The following is a 25,133-nucleotide window of genomic DNA, read 5'->3' on the forward strand; positions in this document are numbered from 1 at the left end:
CGGCCGCCCCTCGCGGGGACCAACTCGGACATGCGGGGATGCCCCGGCCTTGGCCTTGGCCGGAGAAGGGCCGCCTCGGGCGGCCGCGTCACGCCTGAGCCCTAGACCTTGGAAACACGAGCGCCCAGAGGTCCAGAGTCGGCGGGAAATGAATGGGGGTGAGGGGGAGCCGGGGGACCCCCCGGCGAGCGGTGCACTGTCCCCACTTTATTAATGGAATCGAGGTCTGGGAGCTTGTGCGAGGCACAGCATCAAGTGGCAGAGCGGGGCTTCACGCCAGGCCTGTCCAACGTCAGGGTCCACTGTGGCTTTTCTCACATCCTGCATCACCCAGCCTCCCAGCACGAGGCTGGAAGAGCGCAGGAACGGACGGGGTTTTCCCCAAGGCCTTGTACTTGTGCGGAGAGGTCATAAGAGGACCCGGGACTCTGGCTTACACATCTCGTTTCCTCAGTGACACCTTTAATAGCACAACTTTCTGGAAAGAAACCTAATGAAAGCGCACACTGGGGCCCAGGATTCACTTCTGTGTCTCTGTCGTCAGTAGCCTAATGCAGGGGCCACACAGGTGTGTGCGGGCGGGCACTGCCTGTTCTTTCTTGGAGGCCCGACGTGGGCTCCAAGGAACACCCGGGCGCTGAGTATGAAGGCAGTCTCAGATGTGAAGGGCACCCCCCATATACAGGCCAAACACCACCTGCTGTACTTGGTCTTCTGGATGTGCTGCAGCCCCTCAGGAAAAGGTCCAGAACCTCTACTGGGAGTTCTGACAGGGACTCTGCCTTTTGTCCAAGCAAGACCCTTTGGGAAGGAGATACTGTCTTATCACTGTTTACAGAAATTAATGAGAGCTCAGTTTCCATTCATCTTTTGAGATGAGATCTTGCACTGGGAGACCTTGAAAAAGTCAGTCATGATTTGTTCTGGGAAAACTGAGGCCATCTCAAGCCCCAGAGAAGACGTGAGGAGGCCCTGGGTTCTCCCACCTGGTCTAAACCTAGACTCCACCTGGCTCCGGTGTTTCGGCAGCCTTCCCTGCCCCTGGGAGCAGGCTTGCTGACATTTAGCTCCCTGCTTCCGGCTCTCCCTCCCCGGACACTGGAGTCCCCTCTGCTACTTATCTATTGCTATATTCGTATCTGCCCCACTCAGGAAGTGCAAGTTTAATAATAGTCGGGCGTCTCAGGTAACCAAGGGTTCACCTCCCTTTTCTGACGAGCAGCCCTGATGAGAACTTGAGTCCCAAGAGGAATTCCATTCCCTTCCTTTCCCCTCTGCTTCCTTCCTCCTGAAGCGAGGGCTGAAGTGGGCACAGCCTCTGAGTGCTGAGAGGCGGAAGGCTCTCTCCAGCCAGAGCTGAACTGGAGTGGAATCTCTGGGCACTAGAACATGGCTAGTGAGGAAGCACTACTTAGATTCCTGCCCAGCCAGGATTCGCTGTGTGACCTCGGACAAGATGCTTAACGTCTCTGTGACTCATTTACCTCATCTGTGAAGAGGGGACAATGAAAGTACCTGCCTCTGGAGATTATTGGGCGGAGCCAGTGAAGTCGTTGGTGCAGAGGGCTTAACACATAGGCAGGGCTTTATAAAGGTGACTTGTTTCATTGTGAAAAGAAGTTCGGGGACATCACGTGGGTTAATCTGTAGGGATGTGGGCCGCGTATGCAATGAGATGTGTGCGACCCCTCCTCCCCTCAGTGCCGGCAGTTTCCTCAAGGGTAAAATTAGGTTAAAATAAAGCTCAAGGTGAGGAAGGGGCAAAGGCGCAAGTGGGCAGCCTTGGTGTGGGTGCTCAGAGGGGTGACAGCTCTCGGTGGTGGTACAGGGTTTAGGGCCAGCGTGGACTGATTTTTCTGGACGCAACGAGCAGCTTTCTTTAGCTCCTCTGGTCTCTCCACACAGAGAGGCCTCTCTGAGGCTGCCCTGCAGGGACGGGGCACTCAGGGAGGGCCAGGGACTCTGCTCCAATTTATCCTAGCGCTGAGATAGTCTGGTTCGTATTTTGTCATTATTGTTGTTTTTCTGGTTGGTATTTACTCAGGTAAATATTCTGAATGGAGCATATTGGATTCTTTTGACTCTCTTTCTGCCCTACTGGGTTACAGGCTGTTCCTAGACGCACCAGGAAACGGCACCTAGGACAGGTCATTAAGTTGCAGGAAACTGAGTTAGAGATTCAGCAGAACAAGATGGCAAGAGTGGGTCTCACATTCCAAAGAGGGCCATTTGCTCTGCAGCTGAAATATTCTCCGGCACCTAGGAGGTGCCCACTGCATGCCTGTGGAATGGATCACTTTCTAACTCTGTCACTTTGTTTTGCAAGTCACGAGGGCAGAGACCTATAGTCAGGATTTTTACTCTCTCTCTTTGCCCTAGCAGGATTCTGGACTTGAAACAGGACCTCAGGAAATAAGTTGTAGAATTAAAACTGGGGGATACACAGTGGAATGACACCATTATTACCTGCAATCCACCTGTAAGATACCCTGAGGATCCTACCTGGGTCCTGACGACTCTATGCCCAGAGAAGACTGAAAAGAAAATGAAAAAGCCTTAGCAATTGAACTTCACCTCTAACTATCTAGGTGACCTTAACCGGTCACTTTATTTTTACCATCAGTTTTATCATCAGGGAAGGGAAGGCCTGGGACTGGATGATTCCTTCCTAGAGGCCTGTCTCGGCCTCAACGCAGCAGGTCAGGGTCAGAGCCAGGACCTGCCGGGGACCCTTTCTCTGCCATAGATTCACTGTTTAATTGGGAAAGGCATGGGGGCCCTCCCAGCCCCTACACCTGTCATGGCTTTCTGGTCACCCTCAGGTTTGAAATCGCTGAGAATGCACCTCGGGGTCAAGGGCAGTAGGAAGGTTTTGGCTTGATTCAGGGAGTCCTGGGCTGAATCCCTGAGTGTTAACTAACACAGAACTTGGGCACGTTATTAACCTCTCCAAACCTCAGTTTTGTCACCTCTAAAATGGACATAATTATTATACCTGCCTCACAGTTTGTGATCAGCATTGAAAGATAGAATTGATTGATATTAGTATTATAATTTCATGGTTCAGTTAGACACACAACAGAAACTATCGAGCCTTCTTCAGCCTCATCCAGATTGGGCTTCCCCAGCCCTCTGTGTATCTGCTTGTCTGTCTGTCATAAATGTTCTCCTTTGCTTCCTAGGTTTGATGCTTTGAATAGTGACAGTGTCCCTAGTTGGTGTTGCCTCTATTTGTATCCACCATGCTTAGGTTTTCCTCCCACATCCTGTGGTTGTGTTGCAGAAGACAGTTTGGACAAGTGGGAGATGTGTCTCTCTCTAATGCTCTCATTTTGGGGAAATAATGTACTATATTTTTTTCCAGACAGCTGAGTCCAGACAGGCTTTCTGAACCAGCAGGCACAGACAGATATTTTCGGAGGGACTGAACCTTGAGCCTGATTTTTCTGGGAATCCAGCTCATGAGGAACCAACAGATTAATCCTCGCCTGAGGTGGCAGGGACGGGGGCACGGGGCAGCCCTCCGGTGTGAAGATCTGTAAGGCTGGAGAATCTTTCCTGCCCCGGATTAACTGTTTAATGGGTGAAGGTGTGCAGGCCTGCTTCGGTTTCATTGTAGGGCGCTGAGATGGTCAGCTGTAGACTTTGAATCTAACATGTTTAGGGACCATCATCCCTGTGATTGCTCTAACAGAGTACCACAAACTCGGTGGCTTAAAACAGGAGAAATATCTTCTCTCACAGCGTGGAGGCCAAAGGTCTGAATCAGGGTGTTAGCAGAGCCACGCTCCCTCCGGAGGCTCCAGGGGAGACTGTTCTTGACCGCTTCTAGCTTCTAGCTTCTAGCTTCTGCTGCTTGCCAGCTTCCTTGGCTCGTGGCCGCTTCACTCCGACCTCTCGTGTGTGTGTGTGTGTGTGTGTGTGTGTGTGTGTGTGTGTGTGTGTGTGTGTGAGTGTGTTCTTCTGTCTTTTGTAAGGACACTTATCACTGGATTTAGGGCCAACCTAGGTAATCTAGGACAATCTCATCTCAAGACCCATAACATAATTACATCTGCGAAGACGCTTTTTGCACGTAAGGTCACATTCAGAGGCTCCAGGGGTTAGGGTGCAGGCGTATCTTGGGGGGCCACGGTTCAGCCCAGTACAGCACATTCTTGGATGAGGGGAGCATGGAAGGAGACAGAGCACCCCTGGGTGGATCTTCTGGAGGAACGGCATAAGCCCCCCAACCCTAACCTCCCCCCACTTCACACGTGTCTTGTCACCTGACAGTTCTCACCTGTTAAACTCACCCAGAGTGCACACCGTGTGCAAGCACCGTGCTCCGTGCTTGTGCTGATGTAATAATTATAGTCATGTATAATATTTCCTTTCAGCTTCACAGCCAGGCCTTGTCCCCCTCCCTCCCTGGCTTACAGATAAGAACACAGGAGCAGAGGTACCTGCAGACTGTAAGGCCCCCCTAGACGCAGGGGAGCTGCTCAGAGCCCCTGCAGTTGTCTTCCATACCCCCAGCTCTCACTCTCTGGCCATCATTCATCTCTAATACAAACCAATGTCCTGGGCAGGGTCTGGATGTGCCTGTAGGTGGCTGAGCCTCAGCATACAGACCCCAAGTGCTTTATTGTCATTCAGGAAAACTGGCGAGGGGCACCTGCCGGGTCAGGTGGCAGAGCCAGACTGCCTGCTGTGCCTCTTCCCTGCTGTGTGAACCTGCACAAGTCACTTGGGCTCTCTGGGCCTCCGTTCCCTCATCTGTAAAATAGGGACGGCAATAGTACTTACCTCTTGGGGATATTTTAAATGACGAAATGCATCTGTGTGTGTGTGTGTGTTGATACATATTATATGTCAAGTGCCGATAATGGTTCTGGGCACGTAGTAAGTGCTACGCGCTATTTACTTAAAAACAAAACCACAGAATAGCACCAAAGAGCTTGCGTCTGGTTCCTGTGGTGCCTCCAGTTGTGACTCAGTGGGTGGGGCCGGGCAGTGTGCTTTGGGCTCCTCAGGAGGAAGGCGGAGCCCGTGGAAGCATCGAGGCAGTGAGACGCCAGGCCTGCTGAGCGGTCACTGGTGGAATGGGAACCCTCTCGAAGGCCGGCCCCTCCCAGGTCCTAGCCAAGATCGCTTGCTCATAAAAACACCAACAGGAAGGGAGGCTGAGCTCTAAAGGCTGCCCCGCACGTGGGTGGAGAGCGGTCTGTCCAGGGGCTCCAGGCCCGTACACGCCTGGGGACCATGGTGGGCACCTGAACAGGAGGGTGTGCTGGCTGCCGCCATGACCTTGGCCCTTTTTCACAGCTCTGGGCTTGAGTGGATAGTGAGATCTTTGTCACGCAGACCCACTCACAGCTTCTCTTTCTCCTCACAGGCCGATGCTGCTACCAGCTTTCTGAGGGCAGCAAGATCAGGTAACTTGGACAAAGCTTTGGACCACCTGCGGAATGGGGTAGACATTAACACCTGTAATCAGGTAAGCGAGATGCAGGGTGCAGGCAGGCATGTGGTCTCTGAAGAGCGGCTCTTGCCCGGTGCCCTTTCCTGAAGGCTTGAATCTGCCTCTGTTCACCTTTTCCCAGTGGCCTCAAACATCCCTCGGGGCTCCCACCCGCTGAAGGCCCTAACCCTGGAGTTTGTGGCCCTGCAGCGGCCCAGGGCCCCAAACAGTGTGGGCTGCACCCAGCTCCATCCCCTGCGGCCTCTCCCCTTAGAAGTCTCCGGCTGGTCCCTGCTCGGTCTTAAAATTTGTGGCCTTTGAAAGTGGGCTGGAGGAAGGGCCTTTGAAGGATGCTGTGTCAGTGGTGACATTCATCTCCTTTGTCCACCAGCGGGCTTTGTGGGTGTGCTGCTGGGCTGAGAAGGAAACAGTGCTGAGGACTTGCTCTGTCCTATGCTGACAGAGACTGAGAACTAGTGCAGCTGAAAGGGCTTCTCTGGATGTTTCTGGTGCTGAGTGACAGGGCTTGGTTTGGAGAGGGGGAGGGGACTGAAAGTGTGCGGGATGGATTGGAAGACAGAGAGTCAGGTTTGGGGCCAGAAATCTAGGCATTGACTGAATAGAGAGCATCTTACTCCCAAGGAGGAGGACAGGGGTGTGGCCAGGGCCATGGATGGATGACTTCTGTTGTGTTTGTTTGTTTCTGCCAGTTGTTCACGTACACAGCTGATTCCGTTTCTGATTGAGAAGCAAGTTACCGATTGTGACTTTTTAAAAAATCATCTTAACCATTAAAAAAATTGTTCTTAATTGTGGTGAAAAGCACATAACATAGAATTGACCATCTTAAGCGTTTGTAAGTGTACAGTTCCGTGGCCTTAAGTACATCCACACTCCATCCCCAGGGCTCTTTTCATCTCATAAAACTGAGACTCTGCACCCATTAAACAGCAGCTTGCCCTTCCCTCCTCTCCAGCCCCTGGAGACCACCAACCTCCTGTCTGCCTCTAGGAATCTGATTGCTCCAGGTACCTCATGCATAACAGTGGACTCATGCAGTGTATGTCTTTTGTAACTGGCTTATTTCACGGAGCACGGTGTCCTCAGGGTCCATCCGTGTTGTGCTGGACTGGATGACTTTTACAAGCCAGCAGGGGAAATACCAGGAATGCAGCTTAACTTTTACGCTGGCGGCGTGCCTCTGGCCCCGGCCCCTCAGCTTCACTTTCCTGGCCCTCATCCTACTTAAGGTGTACAATACCCTGTGCCAAGACTCCTTTTGGATCCAGTTGGTCTTCTGTGGTCTAAATCCACAGCTGGAAGATCAGAGAGGATGGGGCGGGGGGGGGGGGGGGGGGTGGTGTGATGGGAAACAAGTAGGCGTGTGATATGAAGGAGCAGCCATGGCCGTGAACTTCAGAGGGGAGACAGGCGTGTGGACAGACTTGGGGGTGCAAACTAGATGTCATCCCTCCACCCAAATATCCCAGCGTGCGCGCGTCCACAGGCCTGAGGACATTCGAGGTGATTCTAAGTAAACATACAGCCCTAAAGGTCGCCTTTGGAGAGGTTGACACTCTGGACCCATTTCTTTCATGGGGAGAGACAGTAGGAGCAAAGTCTGGGGGCCAAGGGAGAGTCCTGAGATCAGAGGGCTCAGGAGAGGGGCTGTGTGAGTTGTCCTTGTGGTGTCGCCAACCACCCCCCAGCCCCGTGGGGACACCCGCGGATGCATTTCTGGGCGGCAGGGATGCGAGTTCTGGCTTCCTTTGTTCAGGCCCAGAAACCCAGCTGAGTGCCCGCAGTGCGCCCACTTGAGACGCACCAGCCCCTCAGAGGCCTTCCAAGGGTTAAGACGCCAGCACTCAAAGGAGCCACTTAGCAGAAATGGGGTCAACCTCATGTCCCTAAGCCCTGAGCCAGAGCTGATTTTCCGTGTGAAATTGGAAGATTCTGATGACACCGGGAGGGGCTCGGTCCTGATCGGGCTGCTGGTGGTGAGGCCCCGGCGTGTGGATGGCCTGTCCCTCTGCCGTTGCTCCTCTAAGGCACCTCCTCGGTTCATCTCAGGCTCCACGAGCATGATGCAGTATTTGCACTTCATGGACACGCTTTCCGATGGGCTTAGCGCCAGAGGAAACTGCTAACTGCTGCAGGCGAGGAGATGATGTGGGGGGTGGGTGTGTGAAAGGAGGGCTCCCCGTGGTGCACAGCCCCTCCTACTGGTTTAGCCCCGCGGCTCCTTCACCCCCTCCCCCAGATCTGGGCCCCGCTGCTCTTTGTCTTGTGCTGCCGCAGGGGCAGAGCTGCAGACCCGCCCAGGAGTGTCAGCGTCGCTGGAGCCTCCTTCTGTTGTTAACGGGTGATTTGGCTTTTGCTCTGAGTGGAGTGTGTTGGGCGGGGGAGGGGGGAGAGGACTGAACGGTGGGGCGCAGCGGGGCCAGAACTTGAACCTCGGTTAACCTCAGCACACCATCCGGGCAACGCCCTTGCCCTGTGATGCGCACAGACCCGTCCTCCTTACGGGATGAGAGCTTCTTCTTTTTAAAGCACGCGTTCACTGTTTTGAGAAGATAAAAACAGGCTCTTGTCCTGGGGTCATGGCTCCAGAATTTGCTTTTGCTTGAATCTTTGGAGCCAGTGGACCATGATAGCAGTAATACGGCAAATGCTGATCCTTATATAAGCAACACGCTTTCAAAGAGTATGTCTCGTGGAAAGAATAGGAGTTGTTTGCCATACTCAGAAATAATTACGCTAAGTAGTGTGAAAAGAGGCTTATTTAAGAGACATCTGAATATTCAGGGCAGCTTTCTTATTGCATAGATTATGTCTACTGATTTTGATCACCATGATTATAGCTATAGAAAAGAACAAGTCCACACGCAAGGACACATGTCTACATGTGCCTACGCCAGTATCTTTCCATGAATACCTGCGTCTTTCATTGATCCAAGCATTTTTCCACCTTCAGACCCGGGTAGCCAGTGTCTTCCTGGATACCTCCTCACGTGTAGAGCTGGGCTTTAGGAATTTAGTGGTTAAAAAAAGAAAAAAGCCATCATCCTCATCGTCTCTGAACTATAGTCTACTGGCTGTGAGAGCTGTTAAATCAAGTAATCACGCAAATGGATCTGCAGACCAAACTATGTTAGGAGCCATGAGGAAAGGCAGGGGGTGTTAGGAGAATGTGTAAGAAAGATGTGGGGTAGGGCTGGAGGTCAGAGAAGACTCCTAGAACAGGAGATACTGAGCTGAGGGGTGAGATGGGGTTAATGAGGGAGGGGAGGGAAGAACATTCCAGAGGCAGAGAAAAGCCTGGAGAGTTTAGTGGCAGCCAGAACGGCTGCAGGCGGAGAGAACGGGGACCAGATGAGGCCGGAGAGGTGACCTCAGGGCTGTGCTGGACCCGAGAGGCAGGGGCAATGATCAACCCCGGCCAACAACGGGGTCAGCGTTCCCCAGGGCCTGAGCCCTGTGCGTGGGCATCACGAGTGTGGGCACGTGTGTGCCACTGTTTCCTGCCGAGCCCCACGTTGACCCTCTGGTTGCCGAGTGAGGAGAAGGGTCTTGGGGAGGGACAAGGACGGCAGGAGTAGGGGACTGACTGAGAAGGATGGAGGGATTTCAGCCTTTGACCACCTGCACAGCTGCATCCGTGTGTCCTGGTAGAGCATCCACCCGGCTTGGAGACCCGCTTAAGGATTCTGCTCTTTATCCTAAGAGCCGAGGGGAGCGACCACAGATCCAAGCACAGGAGGGACAAGGCCACAGGTGCCCACTGTGAGCACGACAGGTGGAAGGGCCCACAGGTGGATACAGGGAAGCCAGTTATAACAGCGGTCCCCAACCTTTTTGGCACCAGGGACCGGTTTCGTGGAAGACAGTTTTTCCACGGATGGCGGTTCAGGTGGTAATGCGAGCGACAGGGAGCATCTGTGCAGCCCAGTTCCTAATAGGCCGTGAACCAGTAGTGCTCCGCGCCCGGGGGTGGGGGACCCCTGGGTTATAAGATGACAGCAGTAGTGCAGGAGAGACACGTCGGAGGCCTGGATCAGGGTCGTGGCCATGGGGATGGATGAGTTGGAAGGGGCTGGGAGAGGGGAAGGAGGCTTCAGCAGGGACCCTGCTGAAGGGTGTCTGGCTTGTGCGGGCCGTGGAGGCTGGCACCGCTCACGGACAGAAGAAGCGGGAGCAGCCTCGGTGTGTGCAGGGCTGGGCGGGCATCTTCTTAGGGAGTCTTTGAGGAATCCAGTGAAATATACAGTAAGCAATTGCTGTATTTGAGCCTGGGACTCAGATAAGAGGTCCAACCCAAAGAGAGAGATTTGGAAGCCACTCAGCACTCAAGGAAGTGGAACGCTGGCATTGGCGCATGAGAACAGGGCCGAGAGGTGTGTTGAATCTAATCCCCCAGTGTCTTCGTGGGGCTCATTTCACACGTATTTATTAAACACCTTGTTTGTGCCAGGTATCAGGCACTGAGCGAGATAGACAAAAGGGACAAAGTCTGTGCCCTCGTGACATTTATCGCTGGTGAAGGAGACAGAGAGTTAGCAAGAAAAGGAACAGATATATAACATCAGCTAATGAGACATCCCATGAAGGAGGGAGGGAAAGGGGCCTCATCTAGAGGGTAGTTAAGGCAGGCCTCTCTAAGGGGATGATTTAAAAAGAAGTAAGGGAGAACGATGTGCTTTCTGGAGGTGAGTGTTCCTGGAGGAGGGGATGTGCTAAGGTCCTGGGGCAGGGGTGAGCTTGGTTTGTTTGGGGAAGAACAGGAACAGTGTGGCTGCAGTGGAAGGATGGAAGGGAGGCATGGTAGGCGGGGAGGTGGGAGAAATTGCCGGGGCGGAATCTTGAAGGGCTTTCAGGCCTCGGTGAGGGTTTGGATTTTGCTTCAAGGGTGATGGGACGCCTCTGGAAGGTACTCCATCTAACTTAGGTATTTAAGAGATCGCCCTGGCTGCCGTGTGGAGAATCGACTTGGGGCACAGGGACAGAAGCGGGGAGACTTGGCGGGGAAGCTGAGGCAGGGGACCAGGCAGAATCCCGAGGGGGCTCTGAATAAGGGGGGAGAAGGTTGGGAGCGAAGCCCAGGGACTTGCCCCCACCAGGCTCACAGGGTTGTCGCCCTGGCTGTGGTGGTCTCAGCACACACGGCACAGGGCATCTGGGGGCCAGGGGCCCTGACTCAGCCTGGGACCGTGTCATTCTCGCACATGGCGGTGGGCTGGTTGGGTCATGTCTCAGCTCAAAAGCCATTGTGAAGACACAGTTGTCCCCAGGTCCTGAAGCAATGTCCGCTGTCGTCACCCCGATCCCCTCACAGCTCGGCCGTGTCCGACCGTAGAGCATAGCAAAGTCGTCTTATCTGTCGTAGTAGATGCTAAGCGACCTGGTGGCGAAGCCCATGGCTGCCTCTGCCCCTCAACACCCAGCACACGACGTGTCATATGGTCGATACTGGCTTGAATAAATGGCTCCATAATTAGACACATACTAACAGCAGCCTCATGTGTCCAATTTCCAGAATTATTGCTAGATTACTTATATCAAATTAAAATATTTTATTATGGAGGCCATAGCAAGAAAAAAACATACTCTCTGGGATGCACTCATCGACCTTACGTGCTTAGCAGTTAGCCCAATAAAAAGAGAACGAGAGGAGAGCAAGTCAAGAGCCTCTGTTCTCCCGAATTCCTAGAATTGCTGGGTCTACATGGGGCTCCACTGGGAACGGCCAGCTCTAACTCCAGGGGCGAAAAGCCTCACTATTTTAGGTTTCTGCTCTGTTCTTATGACGCTCACAAACCCTGGCTCATTGGCCTTCCTGATAGGAATAAAGGAAATTTCACTCCGACAGGAGAAGCCTTGTGGGCAGCGCTGGCATAAGGCAAAGAGTTAGAAGAAGGGTTTTCTGGAGCATCCCAGGCAGCCTCCATCCCCTTAGCCTGTCTTATTCTTCTCCATGGTACTTACTGTTGCCTGACTTGCTATGCGTCTGTGTCTTACTCTCTGTCTTCCCTGCTACAGTGGAGGCACCTCGAAGGGAGGGGACTTTGCTTTATTCAGCGCTCCTTGTCAGGATTCTGACTTGCACGTAGTAGGTGCTCATAAAATCAGTCAGTAGCTCTCCAGTCTGCTGTAACCACTAATGATGAAACCTTATTTATTTGACGCCTAGCCCATGTAGGAACTCCATCTAAGCACTGCCACTTTTTCTTTTTGAGTTTTTAAAATTTATTTATTTATTTAAAAAATTTTATTGAAATATAGTTGATTTACAATGTTGTGTTTGTTTCAGGTGTACAGCAAAGTGATTTAGTTATACATATATATATTCTTTTTTTATACTCTCTTCCGTGACAGTTTATTATAAGATACTGAGTATAGTTCCCTGTGCTATACAGTAGGTCCTTGGTGGTTATCTCTCTTGTATACAATAGTGTGTATATTTTAATCCCAAACTCCTAATTTATCCCTCCCTCCCTTCTGCTTTGTAACCATAAGTTTGTTTTCTATGTCTGTGAGCCTATTTCTGTTCTGTAAGTGAGTTCATTTGTATCTTTTTTTTTAGATTCCACATATAAGTAGTATCATATGGTATTTGTCTTTCTCTGTCTGGCTTACTTCACTTAGTATGAGAATCTCTAGGTCCATCCACGTCGTCGTAAGCAGTGCCACTTCTAAGAGCAGCGTGAAATAGTCCCTCTTGGGATAATGACTGTCCTGCATGATGGTACTTCTGGCACCAGCCACACTCATCAAATATGTGGCAGTGTTTGCTGCTGTATCCAGAAGCTCGACCATCTGAGCAATCACGAAACATAAACAATTTCCGACACAGCCCACGAGAGCATGTGAAACCATGCTAGTTCCATTGATGTTCCCTAAATTTCCACATGTGCCTTCCACATGTACCCAGCATTGCTGGGTACCTGTTTATCTTGAAGGTGAAGGGTTTTCAGCATTTCAAATAAATGGAGCACCTGAACAAGAGCTACAGAATAATGTCTTCTACAGCAGCCAAATGCCAAGTCTTTTGATCAGGATTTGTGATAATTGCTGCCTTTCCAAATTATAGTCTTAGAACTTAGAGGAGATCTTGGCATTCGACTCTGTCACTTTATAGCTCAGAGAGCTGAGGTCTAGAGGTTACTTCTGAATATCTTCTGAGCTTTATAACTTTGGATTTGGAGAGATGGGCTAGCAAAGACCCCCTGAAGTTTCTCTGCTCATTCAGGTACTCAACAAACATGTATGTTTACATTTTTCTTTTAATTCACTTTTTTTCCTTTTTCAAAATGCATTTTATTTTATTGAAGTAGAGTTGATTTACAATGTTCTGTTAATTTCTGCTGTCCAGCCAAGTGACTCAGTTATACACACATATATATTCTTTTTCTTATTTGTTTCCATTCTGGTTCATCGCAGGATATTGAATATAGTTCCCTGTGCTACACAGCAGGACCTTGTTCCTTCCCCGTTCTCTATACCATAGTTCTATAAACATGTATTGAGCACTTAGAACACCCCCAGGACCTTGGGAAACACTAAATTCAACCATTCCCTGCTCTCAAAGAACTTGGAGGCCAGGAAAGAAGTCCAGCTTGTAAATAGAAGGTTACAAATCCAGCGCCATCCAGAATGAGGCTGCCCTCATTCACTCATTCATTCACTCAGCACATTTCTTGAGCTGCTCTACTAAGCCACGTGCGAGCCACTCACAGTGAGTGCTCTGCTATCACTTCTAGTCTGGGGGTGGTGGCTGCGGTGAGTCAGAGAAAGCCCTGGAAGGAAGAGTGGGAGTTTGCCAGGGAAATTGGGAACGGGGAACTGCAGTGGGAAGGAGCGGACTGTGCGGAGGCAGGGGTGGCCAAGGACACAGGCAGCGGGGAGGTCAGTGAGCTTGGGGTACATGACATGTAAGAGGGGAGGATGCGGCGATCAGGAGGGTGCATCTGGATCAGGGCCAGTATGGAGGCTGTTAGTCTTCTCTGGCATCATCTTTTTTTTTTTTTTTTTTCGGCCGCACTGCTCAGCACGCGGGATCTTCATTCCCTGACCAGAGATCGAACCCAGGCCCCCCTGCAGTGGAAGTCGGAGTCTTAACCACTGGACCACCGGGGAAGTCCCCTCTGGCATCCTCTTTTGCTTAGGAACTGCTGACAGGCGTAGAGGTCATGTTCAACTACATTGTTCCCTAATTCTACCTGCACCCCCCAGCTCACACAGAAAGCCTCTCGATACATGGTATACCATACGATCACAGGGTAGCATTAAGGCTTCTGGAAATGTGCTGTTTGTCGCAGCTCTGGAAGAGTGAAGAAGCAGGGGAAGGGTGTGTGATTGCAGCACCCCCCATGTGGGAGAGTGGTGGTCCGGGGCGTGCAGGTGTACAAGGGGAACACTAGACCCCCAGAGCCTGGTTCCGGGGACTCTTCTGGAGCTCCGGTTCCTGTTAGAAAAGGTACTAGTGAAAAAGACAGAACCTGAAAACCTCCTTCCGCTGAATTATTTTAAATAGGTAAATGACTTGTGCATCGTGGCAGAAATGAGCTATTTGGGGTTCCTCTTGCTAATTACAGTGGCTAATTTATAGTTGGAAAGGAAGTTGATTGCCTGACATGAATCAGAGTGACCCACGGTGTTTTAAGAATCACAGATTTCAGTTCTCTGGTGTCTCTGCTTTCCCAAGCCCTTCCGGGCATGGCCGCTTTGAAGGCTCACATCACCCCTGTGGAGTGGATAGAGCAGGTGCTTGATAAGTGAGGTCGGTGAAGAGGCAAAGAGTCTTCCTGAGCTGGAGCCGGGGCCTCCCAACCCCTAGCCTGGCCTCTGTGCACCGAACCCCGTGGACGGGCTGACTGGTTTTATGTTCATTTCCCTTCCCTCTTGGTGAAGGGAGAGTTAACTGACTGCTTCAGGTATACAAAAATGTCCACTTGTAGCAACGACGGGGACATCTCTGGGATCCGAGGGACTAGAAAGAGTGATAGCATCGTCAGGAAGGATCTGGAACATATTACAGGAAAGCACACCCTCCAAAGTCCACTTCATGGTTGGATTGCTGTGAATTTACAACGTGAAGACTAGATGTGGCATTCTTAGTCTCGAGAGATGAAGAAGAAAGATAGCTCTGTGTGTGTGTCAGGTTGCATGGGTGTGAATTCAGTTCCGTCGACTCCTAGGGAACGCACGGGGTGTGCCAGGCCCGTTTTTGTCATTTGTGACGACCATGTCCCTGAGTGTGTTTTGAGATCTTTCATTTAACAGCAAAATGAATGCAGGCTGGTTGTTGAAAAACTCACACTTTACAGAAACACAGAAAGTCAGTCTTCTGGTAGTCTTCCCTTCTGCTCCCAACCCCCCCAGATCACTGTTTGGCAGGAGTCTTGTCGTATGTGTTTCTGCATCTCTATGTGCAGAAACACATATGTTTTTTTTATTGCAGTCAAATTGCTTTACAATGTTGTGTTAGTTTCTGCTGTACAGTGAAGTGAATCAGCTGTATGTATACCTATATCCCCTCCCTCTTGGACCTCCCTCCCATCCCCCATCCCACCCATCTAGGTCATCACAGAGCACCGAGCTGAGCTCCCCGTGCTATACAGCAGGTTCCCACTAGCTATCTGTTTTACACATGGTAGTGTATTTATGTCAAACCTCATCTCCCAATTCGTCCCGCCCTCCCCTATTTTAGTTGTCTTCTGAGAGTGCGTGCGTACACTGATTCTGGAATTACGGAATTCAGAGAAGCAGGCCTGTCATTTTGAAGATTGACAGGCTGAGGCCTGGCAGGTGAAGTGACGTGTCTAGACATCAGGAGGACAGTGTAGAGGCCCTTGTCCCGTGTCCGACGTTCTTGCCTCTAAACCCCACTGCCCTGCTTCTGAAGAGCCGGTTCCTTTTATCCTGTTAAAGGAATGCTGAGATCTCGGATGTAGATTCTCTTTCTAGTCCACAGGAGATATTCTTAGCTGCTGAGCTGAATTTCAGAGTCCCGTTAGTCCCGTTGTCTCATTAACCTGAGCTCACGCTTTCCTCTGTGTCCCCAAGGGCCTCCAGCCCCTGTGGCCGCTGGGCTTCTGAGTACAAGGAAGCTGCCCAGGTGTGTACGGAGAGGAGAGGGAAGGGGACCGGGTCGAGGCATCTCCTCCCGGAGCTCCCAAAGAGGTGTGGGTTTCTGGTTTTTTCTTTCTTTTCTTTTTTTCTTAAGATAATGAAAGCATTCAAGTGTTTTTCTCCTTGTGAATATCCAGTAACCTCTAAATCATAAGCTCTGCCTGGCTAAGGAGGTAAACTTCGATTGTAATAGAGCAGAGCAGGGGCACATGCAGAGCTGGTCCTGTGCCTTTCCCTCTGACCGTACGCCTTCCTCTCCGTTTCTGAGCTGCTTCTACCTTCCCCGGCCCTGGACCGGGGACAGGATGGCAAAGGAGACGAGGGCTGACTTCCCGCCAGGGTGACAGCAATCGCTTCAGCTCTTTTTGGCTTCCGATGTGTTAGACCCCGGGTCATATATTTTTAGCAGACCTTTCCCACCAAGCGGTCTCCAGGGAGCCACGTGACAGCCGGGTCAGAAGGAGGCTGCGGTGAGGTGTGTGGGGGCCCTGCCCTGCCCTCCTGTCCGCTGGTTCCCACGTGGGGCTTCGGCTGCTCTCCGGGGTCTCCAGCCTAGAACGGTTTTCTCAACTCCGGTAAAGGTCGCCCCTCGCGGGGCCTGTAAAGTAGGAGGGATGTGCGTGCTCAGCCTCTCACTCTGGCTCTGATCCTTACACGCACGGGAACTGCAACGGGCTGCCCGTCCTCTCCCACCAGAGCCAGAGCCCAGAGTAACGCAGAGCTCTGCGTCCGCTTTCTCTGTCAACCTCTTCTACCCCTCCCACACGGCTCCTTCCTACCCCCCACTTTCTTTTTTAATATTGTAACATTTCAAACCTATAGAAAATTTGCAAGAACTGTACAAAGAATCCCCACATCTCCCTCACCCAGATTCTCTGCGACCTTTCCTCTCTTTTGATCTGTAATATGTACTACAGATGATGGAGTTCCCCGTCACCCCTAAACAGCCGGTGCGTACCACCCAGTAGTCAGGGCACTTTCCCACATGACACAGAGTCTCTCCAAGAAGCCCCTCTGGGATCACTTGTCATGTCTTATCGGCCTCCTTCAACCTGGAATGCTTCCTCAGCCTTGGCCTGTATTCTACTCTTTTTGACCGTCTTCCGTTCCGTAGTTTGAACCTCAGCTGCGTCTGCTGATGTTTCCTGGTGGCCAGGCAGAGGCAGAGCATTCCTAGCAGGATCCCATAGAAATCATGCTCCCTTTCCACTCCAAGGATGTTAGCCTTGATCACCTGCTGAAGTTGGTGTCTGCCAAGTTTTTCTACTGTGATATCATCAATTTTTCCCTCAGTAGTTGATCAGTATTTTCGTGGGGAGGAATATTCCTATATAGTGCCAATATCCTGTCCCTCATCAAACTCCCAGCCACCATTCCTGGCACATACACGGATGACCTCTGCCTGCATCACTACCACTATGGTGGTTCCAAGGAGTGATTCTCCATCTCCATCATTTCTTCTACGTTTACTAGCTGGCATTCCACTGAAGGATAAGCTTTCCCTTCTCCCTCATTGATTTGTTTTTTATTCATTATTTACTTATAATGAGTCTCTTCAGACTCATGGATTCCTGTTTTATTTGATGGGTTGTAATCTGATACTCTCATGACTTATTTTGATGTTCAGATCTACACCAGGCCATTGGGAGCCCTTTCAATAAGCGGGCTTCTGTGTTATGTGACGTGTTTGCATCATTCTTGATTTCCTGACTTTCTGGCATAAGTTATCCCAGTGGCATTTTGTACTAGCCCTGCCCCAGCCCTGGATCAGCTACTTTTCCAAGGCCCCCTGTTTCCTTTTAGTGGAGGCTGGTATGTAGACACCAAAATCTGATCACTCGGTGTGCCCACTGCTACTGCTAGTCATGTGTGTAGACACGTGTGTAACTATTTCTACATCTATCTGTGTATGTGTATTTTTAAAGACCCATGGGATCAAGCCAATACTGGTCCAAGACCTCAGGGTTCTTCCTAGCCTTTCCTCTTTCCAGGTTTTAAATCCCTTCAGACAGCGAGAAATCTGACTTCCACGGATTCACATCATCCTTAACGTGTTTGTTTATTCGCTCGATGTGCCAACCTCCCAAGCACTCCAGAGCGGCCCCCTCCTCCCTCTCAGATGCCTCTGCAGGGCACCCCTCCGGTTCCCTGTCCTGCTTCCTCAGATGCCAGCATCTTCCAGCTGAGAGGTGAGGGACGGGAACAAGAAGAGAAGGGAAGATGGGAAAACCCCTGTTCCCTTTTGATTTCATTTCTGTTTGGGCTGAAAATTTAATGCAGGCAATTTGAGGAGAGGACCCAAGATTTATACTGTTGTAGCAGTTTCTTTGCCAGCAGCTTCATTCATGCCCTCATGTCGTTGAGCCCAGAGTGACAGTCGCTCCGTCTTTCCTTTCCCGTCACCTTTGTTGCTCGTCTTTCCCTCTGTCTTTGGTTTCCATGGTCTCTGCCTTTCCTTCTTCCCTCCCTCTTTCTTTCTTTCTCATCAATTTCAGGATTCGGAGTCGGGATGGCAACCATATCAGTCCTTTTCTCTCTCCATAGCCCTGTTTAGATTCCTATTTCCTACTCTGTTTCAGGGCTGCAGACCCAGAAATACGTAATGTCAGTGATCGTGCCCCACAGATAGGAACCAATAATAGGGCAAAGCTAGAGGTCATGAATGTACAGGCGGGTTGTTATTCGGGGAATTAAGCTTCTGTAACGTAGAGTATAATCCTCATCTTCCCTGGACAGATGTAACAAGCTACTAGAGGATCCGGACTGGATGGGAAAGTAGCATATAAAATATAAGAACTAGGTGCATGATCCTCTGTGTATACATCCTTGTCCTTTATGGGCGAGACCTTCACTCCTGGCTGACTGCCTGGGTAAAGTGGGTGTGGCCTGAAGGCAAGTTACCTAGAAACTCCTCCCCCACTGCATCTTGTTCCCCTCTGGGGCCCTCGGCTTCTTGGCCTTCTCTGCTGCTGCTGCTCTGGCTTATTCTTCCAGGACTCCACTCCTTTCCTTCCCCACCGAAGCCTCCCCTGCCCAAGGCTCCATAGCCTCTGATAATAGGGCAGCCAATTAATCTGCTAAGCAGAGCCAATAACAGGGTAGTAGGTGCTTATGAATAAAAAGGCCATGCTTCCCAGCTGCTACAGGAACACACACTGCTTAGCTCAAAGAAAGGGCGTAGGGCCTGGGATCATGACGTTCAGGGGCTGTGGGGGGGCAGGGGCAGGTGGGCAGGAGGGTCCTCAGGACACAGCCTGAGGCTGCTCCAGGGCCACCCGTGTGTGTGTGCGTGAAATCACCGGGTGTGAGAAAAGGAGTGGAACGGAGCGTGTCCACACGAGAACGCCAGCAGCAGCCTCAGAGGTGTTCTTGGAGTTTTCAAAGAGGCAGAGGATCTCCGGACACCAAGGCCTCTCGGTTTGAAATCGTCCTCTGCTCTGGACAGGATGAGAGTTTAATTTCCTGTGACACGTCTACTGGATTTGTACATTGAGAAATCAATTAGTGTAATTGGGGTAATCGGAGACGTGAAACAGAGGGATCATTTACTGAGAACGAATGTCTGGGATTGTCTATTTTGCCAGTGGAATTTCTCACAGTTGGTACAAGAAAATACTCCAAATTAAATCATTCAGGCTGAATGAGACTTTATTTTTCTTCTTCTTCTTCTTAAAAATGTTAAAAGAAACACAGCCTGGCTGAGATCTCCTCCCCTCCCATCAGACAGATTGCTGCTCAGAAGGATTCTCTAGACTACATTTTACCTGAAAAAAACAGAGCAAAGGCAGATGAGAAACTCCAGGTGTGCATGTTTGGCATGAACCTTTTTGCCCAAAAGATCCTAAAATGGTTGTCTGCTGTGTTAAGACCATGTGGGATGAGATCATATGGGACCAGGTGGCCTCAGGGGCTCAGGATAGGGAGTTTCTAGGATGTAAAAAGCTTCGAAGAACATTGCTCCCACCCTAACAGAGAGAGAAAAGCTTGGATAATCTACAGAATTACAGTTTTCCCCGAGCCCATCAGAGGGCTGAGGCCACAAGGCAATGGACTTTTAGCTGAACTCCAGAAAGGGCTGAGCCCTCTGAGGAGAGGGCCACCATTTCAGCTTTGGCAGAAGCAGGAGAGAAAAGCAGTTGCCATACAAGCCGAAGTCGTAATGGACTCTTGCAGGCCGGTGTGGCTTGAGTGTGTCGGGAACCCCAGGCCTCCAGCAGGTGCTCCTGAGAAATAGGCGGGTAAAAGGGGACCAGAGGACACCCATGGGCAGCACAGGAGAGCAGGTGGTACCTGTGACTGTGGGGTTGGGGCGTGGCCCCAGACTCTTCCCTTGTGTGAAACCAAAACAGACCCTCTCCCCTTCAGACCTCAGGCAAAATCCCTTCTCCAGAGGGGGAGTAGTGGCAAACTCCCTCTGCCCCTGGGGAGGGTAGGAAACCTTCCAGCCCCAGGACATAGGCAGAGACCCAGTGCTGCTTCAGGAAAGGGGGAGGCACACCCCCTGTACTCCCAGGGAGGGCGGGAAGCCATTTGGGGCCAATAACTAACTGCCTTATACCAATAAAAAGCAGAGGTCTGCTGCCACTGGGGGAGGAGCAAGGGAATCTCACTCAGCACCAAGTATAGAGACAAGGCAGGTTTTGCTGCTGCAGAGAAGAGGGGAAAAATGATGAAAAAAAAAATCCCACCTTTGAGGCCCAGGAGCAAAGCCTGCCTAAGACTGAAGCTGGAGCAGGACAAAAGAGAAGCTCTGCTCCTACCTTGAAACAAGGAAGAGCATAGGACTGCTGGGAGGGGGCAAGAGCGTGGAGAAAGACCCTGACTGAGGCACAGGCAACATAAGGATGGCTGGAAGCTGAGCGGCAATCAGGATCACAGAACAACCCTCTGGCACCTTAGCTCCTACTCTGAGCTCCGGGTGACAGCAGCCTACCTCTGGAATAATCTGAAGGCTGTGTGCACCAGTGGTAACAACAAAACCCAGACACAGGTCAACTCCTGACTTGATTGACTCAGCCCCCATCCCCAGCCCTGTGCTAACAGCTTCACAGAAGCAGAGGCATGTCCATTTCCAGGCACAACTTATTTCAGTCTCTACTGCTCTTCTATATATAGTGTCTGGCATTCAATTAAAAATTACAATACACACAGTAAGAAGAAAACAGCAACAAAGAATTGTCAATAGACAAAGCAATCAACAGAACCAGACGTAGAGATGACCTGGATTTTGGAACTATCAGATGGACTTTGAAATAACTATGCTTAATATGTTAAAGGATCTAGTAGGAAAAGTGGACACTGTTCATGGACAGATAGGGGATTTCAGCAGAGAGATGGCAACTGTAAGAAAGAGCCCAGTGAAATGCTAGAAAAATTTAAAAACTTTCATGGCAATGAGGAATTTCTTCAACAGGCTCCAGAGTAGACTGGACACAGCTGAGGAAAGAATCAAAGAACTTGAAGACATGTCGGTAGAAATGATCAAAATTGAAACAAAAAATAGAAAAAGAGTGATGAAAGAAAAACAGGAAAGGCAGCCAAGGGCTGTGGAACAAAATCAGTTAGTCTAACGCGCGCGTAACTGGAGACGCAGAAGCGGGTCTTCGGGAAGAAGAATTTGGCAAGCTGGCATTTCCCTGAGAAAAGCCTGTGGCTAAAAAAAATGCCCACAAGTAGCTACTGCTTTGCTCCCTAGCTTCTAATTTAGCTGAAGAAGTTCCTCTAATATCCCTCCAGCTCCTTCTTGTTTATCTTCTACACCCAGTTATTTGGGGGAGGAAATATGTGATTTCTCCCCGTAATCCCCCTCAGTATTCTGTCTGCCATTCAGCATGGAGTGGAGTGGCTGTCAGGTTAGCGGGACTAGCTGCAAAGGTGCCAGGAAGATTCAGCGGCCTGCCTTTTACTCTTAGCCAATAACTTAAACTTGATTTGACTCAAACACACCACACAGATCCTGATTTTAAAGAGGTGGTAGATTGCAGTTTGTCTCTGTCCATAGTTTTAGTTAAGAACGAGTAGCTCCCAGAATTTGCACCCCTCCCCCCTTCAGATCTGAGCAATAACAAGTCTGCTTAAAGAAAAAGAAAGTATGAAATGTAGTATTTATCCATGAAACGCTCTTTTGAAATACTGGAAGTGGTCTCCTGCCTAGACCAGTTATGCCTCTAATAAGACAGTTGTACAAGCTCCTTTGGGTACATATGCCCTAAACTTGCTTTCAGGCTTTCAGCGACTTCAGCTGCTGGATGTGGCCATCCATCCATCTGCTGAGGCCAGTTGCTGGAGAAAACTTGCTGCAGTGGATGTTTGTACATTCCTGGAATCCAGATGCTTCATGGAAGAAAGAGGAGGGCACTTGATGAGAAGGGCCGGGAGCATAGTTTCTAAAACCTGAGCTCATGGGTTTAGAATTTAAACTCAGACATGTTTAAACTCACGTTGCCATTGTTAATGGACTTGCACCCCTGGCTGTGTGCAGACTGCCCCGAAAAGCCCTCTGCGAAGCTTTCCTGACCCCTTAACCAAGCAGCTCCTTTCTCCTCTGTGCTACTTTCAGTCTTATACCTGCATTTTGGGCGTTTTTCACGTGATTTTGCATTTATTTTTATGCATCTCCTTTCTGTCTTAAACTGAGTTCTTCGAGGGTCAGGGTTTGTGTTTTAGGCATCCCTAGCGTAGTGCCAGGCACAGAATAGCTTCTCAGTAAATGTTTGCCGAAGCGGATTTACTGCATGCTCGGCGTGAGGTAACTGTAGTTGGGACAAGAGTTTGTCATAGCCGTGCCCCTGTGTGATTTTGTTCTGCACTAGATTCCTGGGTCTTCTTGCACACCCGTCATAGCTGTGCCACATGGGCTTCTTCTGTGGCCCTGGTGAGGGAGTTGGATTCAGATCATCACAGTAATGGACTTGGAAGTAACTTAGTGTGACTATGTTGGAAACAAATCAAAGATAAAGTAAGAAAAATAAAGTCATAAAGAAGAAAGAGATCTTAGAACCAGGATCCAAGGTGGAAGCTGAGTAAAACTATTAGAGACACACATCTATTGATATTTAGACGGTCCCTTGCCTTCTGCCAGAGTTCAGCTTTGGGAGGGGGATATGTGACCCAGGGAGGGAAGCAGAGGGGCTTCCTAGGGACCAGGGCAGCGAGTAAAGTCCTGGGGACCACCTACAGCGGTCGTGACCAGACCCGCACGGATGGGTATGGTGACTGAGCAGTCCCTCTAAGCTGCCTGGTAGTCACAAAGGGAACCTGTGCTTTCATCAGCTGATGAAAAGAAACATACTAGTTCCTCGGGTTAAAAAAAAAGCCCCAAACTCTTTCTTCCTGGGGTATCCAGGTTGGTTCTATATGTGGCTGTGACCTAGAAAGGCTGTGTGACCTGAGCCAATCATTTGACTTCTCTGGGCCTTGGTTTCCTCAGCATTCAGGGATCTCCAATAACCCTTTGGACGCCAGCATCCTCTGGGCAGACTGTGTGTCTAGAATCCCTGTGGATTGAGATCCTGACTCTGGCTCCAAAGAGCAGGGACAGCCACCCCTGGGGTGTTAGCAGCAAACGTTAGTGTTTTCCTTGTAGACTGGCCACTTCCCCAGCTTTGAGGCATTCAGGACCAACGACTGCTCCTGGAAAGTGACTGCGCCCCCCGGGAGCGCTGAAAGCCCCGCAGTCATTACACGCACGCTCGAAGCCCCAGCCGAGTCCCCTGCAGTGAGCAGACTGTGACTCCCACAGCGGTATGCCCACCCCGGATTCCCACGTGACCACAGGGTGCCTGCGCTCAGCGCCCAGAACCTTCCAGACAAGGCGCTGCTGGGTGTGAAGAGGGGATTGCAGATGGCAGCGCTGGGGAAGGAGGGGCTCCCTCCGGTGCAGACCCTTCCCCGGGGTAGAGTCAGGACGCAAAGCTGGAGAGAGTGGCTCCAGGCCCCCCGAGCGGGTCGCCTGACAAAGGCTTTTCTGCAAGTTTGTATTTTGCAGAATGATTTGAGGGGAACTGGCTTCAGCCCCGAGCTCTTCCCCTCCCTCAGATTCCTGCAGTCACAGACCTGCTGTCTTGCCTTCAACCACTTTCTCCCTTTCTGTTATCAAAACGGCTCTGACCTAGCCTTTATCTGATAAACTCATTCACACTGGGGTGTGGATTATTCACACCTCTTTGGACCCTACATTTTCACGGTGTCCAAAGTCTGCAAGAGGAAGAAATCTAACGGAGATTTTCAGGCATTGGCGAGAGGAAATATTGCAGCGGGCTCTCCCATCCCCTCCACACACACCCACCCTGGCAGGGCTGGCTGTGCTGACGGGCAAAGATTTGGCCAGCTGTACTCTGTGGGTTTGGGGCGCAGGGCGGGTCCGGTCTAAATAGGAAGTAGGTAAAGTTCCCTTCAAGCCTACTCTGGGCTGTTCTCTGACACCCAAGGCACCTGTTATATTTGCCCCGTCCAAGGCCCCCGACGTAAAGAGGGTCTTATACACGTTCCGTTCTCCCATCGTGAGGCACGTGTGTCGCGTTATGGCAGTAATCGCTCAGTACTTTCCAGTGCTGGTGTTAGCAAAGCAATAGGGCTAATCTGTTAATGGGTTAACGCACTAGAACTCCCAGGCAGAATATTTGTGTTTTAATTGGAATCTCCTGAAAATGATGCCCTGATACAAAGGGAGAGTGGGAGTTTCAGGACCCCATGGTGGGGCTGCAGAGATATTGGGTGAGCCAGGGACCCCTCCATTCACACCACCAGGAACCAGCCCCTCCATCTTGGTGATGAGGGTCTTTCTTGTCAGCCAGAGCCCACGGTGGCCCTGGGGCACCCCCTGAAAGGGGACGTAGGAGAACAGAGTTGACCAGCAGAGGAGACATGAAGGTGGAGATGGGAAGAGAGGAGATTGCTGGTGGGGAGGGAGCGGGGTGGAGGTCACTGACTGATGAAAATCATTCTCTGTGCGGAGCCGAGATCTATTTCTCCATTGGAACTGAAAGCTAGTTCCATCGTGTAGTCAGTTATTTGTGTTCTGAGTAGCTCTCTTTGAAGGCAGCTTTTGCCAGAAAGTTTCAAGACATCTAAGTGCAAGGGTCAGAAGGGTCCGAAGCAGGAGGGGACCAGCGAGCCTTGTGCTGGCTGCTTTCTTTAGAGCCCGGGCGGCTGGAACTTCAACTACCCAGTGAGAGTTCTGCTTTTGTGGACTTCATGGTTGGCCCTGGAAAATGTTTGCTTGGTTTTTTTCCCCTAAAATTTAACTGTCAGACAAGCTTTGGTCACAGGCTGGCTCTGCCCTGCGCCTATGTTGACACCACTCGGGGTCTCCCCTTCGGGCCCTTTGCACAGCCCCTCGTGGTCAGGGACCTCAGTCCAGCCGCCTGGACCAGCAGGACACACGGACCCTCTAACCCCACCGTCCCTGCCTCTCTGCTCTTCACAGAATGGGCTGAACGGCTTGCATCTGGCCTCTAAAGAAGGCCACGTGAAGATGGTGGTTGAACTTCTGCACAAAGAGATCATCCTGGAAACGACAACCAAGGTACGTCTCTTGGTGGCGGGGGGTGGGGGGTGGGGC

At 50.8% G+C, this 25,133-nt stretch overlaps 1 protein-coding gene across 1 annotated transcript in view; it reads left to right on the forward strand.

The window, feature by feature from the left end:
- ANK1 (ankyrin 1) overlaps window positions 1–25,133 on the forward strand; it is a 129,465-nt gene that overhangs the window by 29,589 nt on the left and 74,743 nt on the right. The window contains exons 2-3 of the mRNA XM_024765035.1: window positions 5,378–5,479; window positions 24,999–25,097. Coding sequence (XP_024620803.1) covers window positions 5,378–5,479; window positions 24,999–25,097 — 201 coding nt within the window. The remainder of the gene's footprint in view (window positions 1–5,377; window positions 5,480–24,998; window positions 25,098–25,133) is intronic.

Source organism: Neophocaena asiaeorientalis, unplaced genomic scaffold, assembly GCF_003031525.2.
Source record: "Neophocaena asiaeorientalis asiaeorientalis breed wild unplaced genomic scaffold, Neophocaena_asiaeorientalis_V1.1 scaffold14, whole genome shotgun sequence".
NCBI classification, from domain to species: domain Eukaryota; kingdom Metazoa; phylum Chordata; class Mammalia; order Artiodactyla; family Phocoenidae; genus Neophocaena; species Neophocaena asiaeorientalis.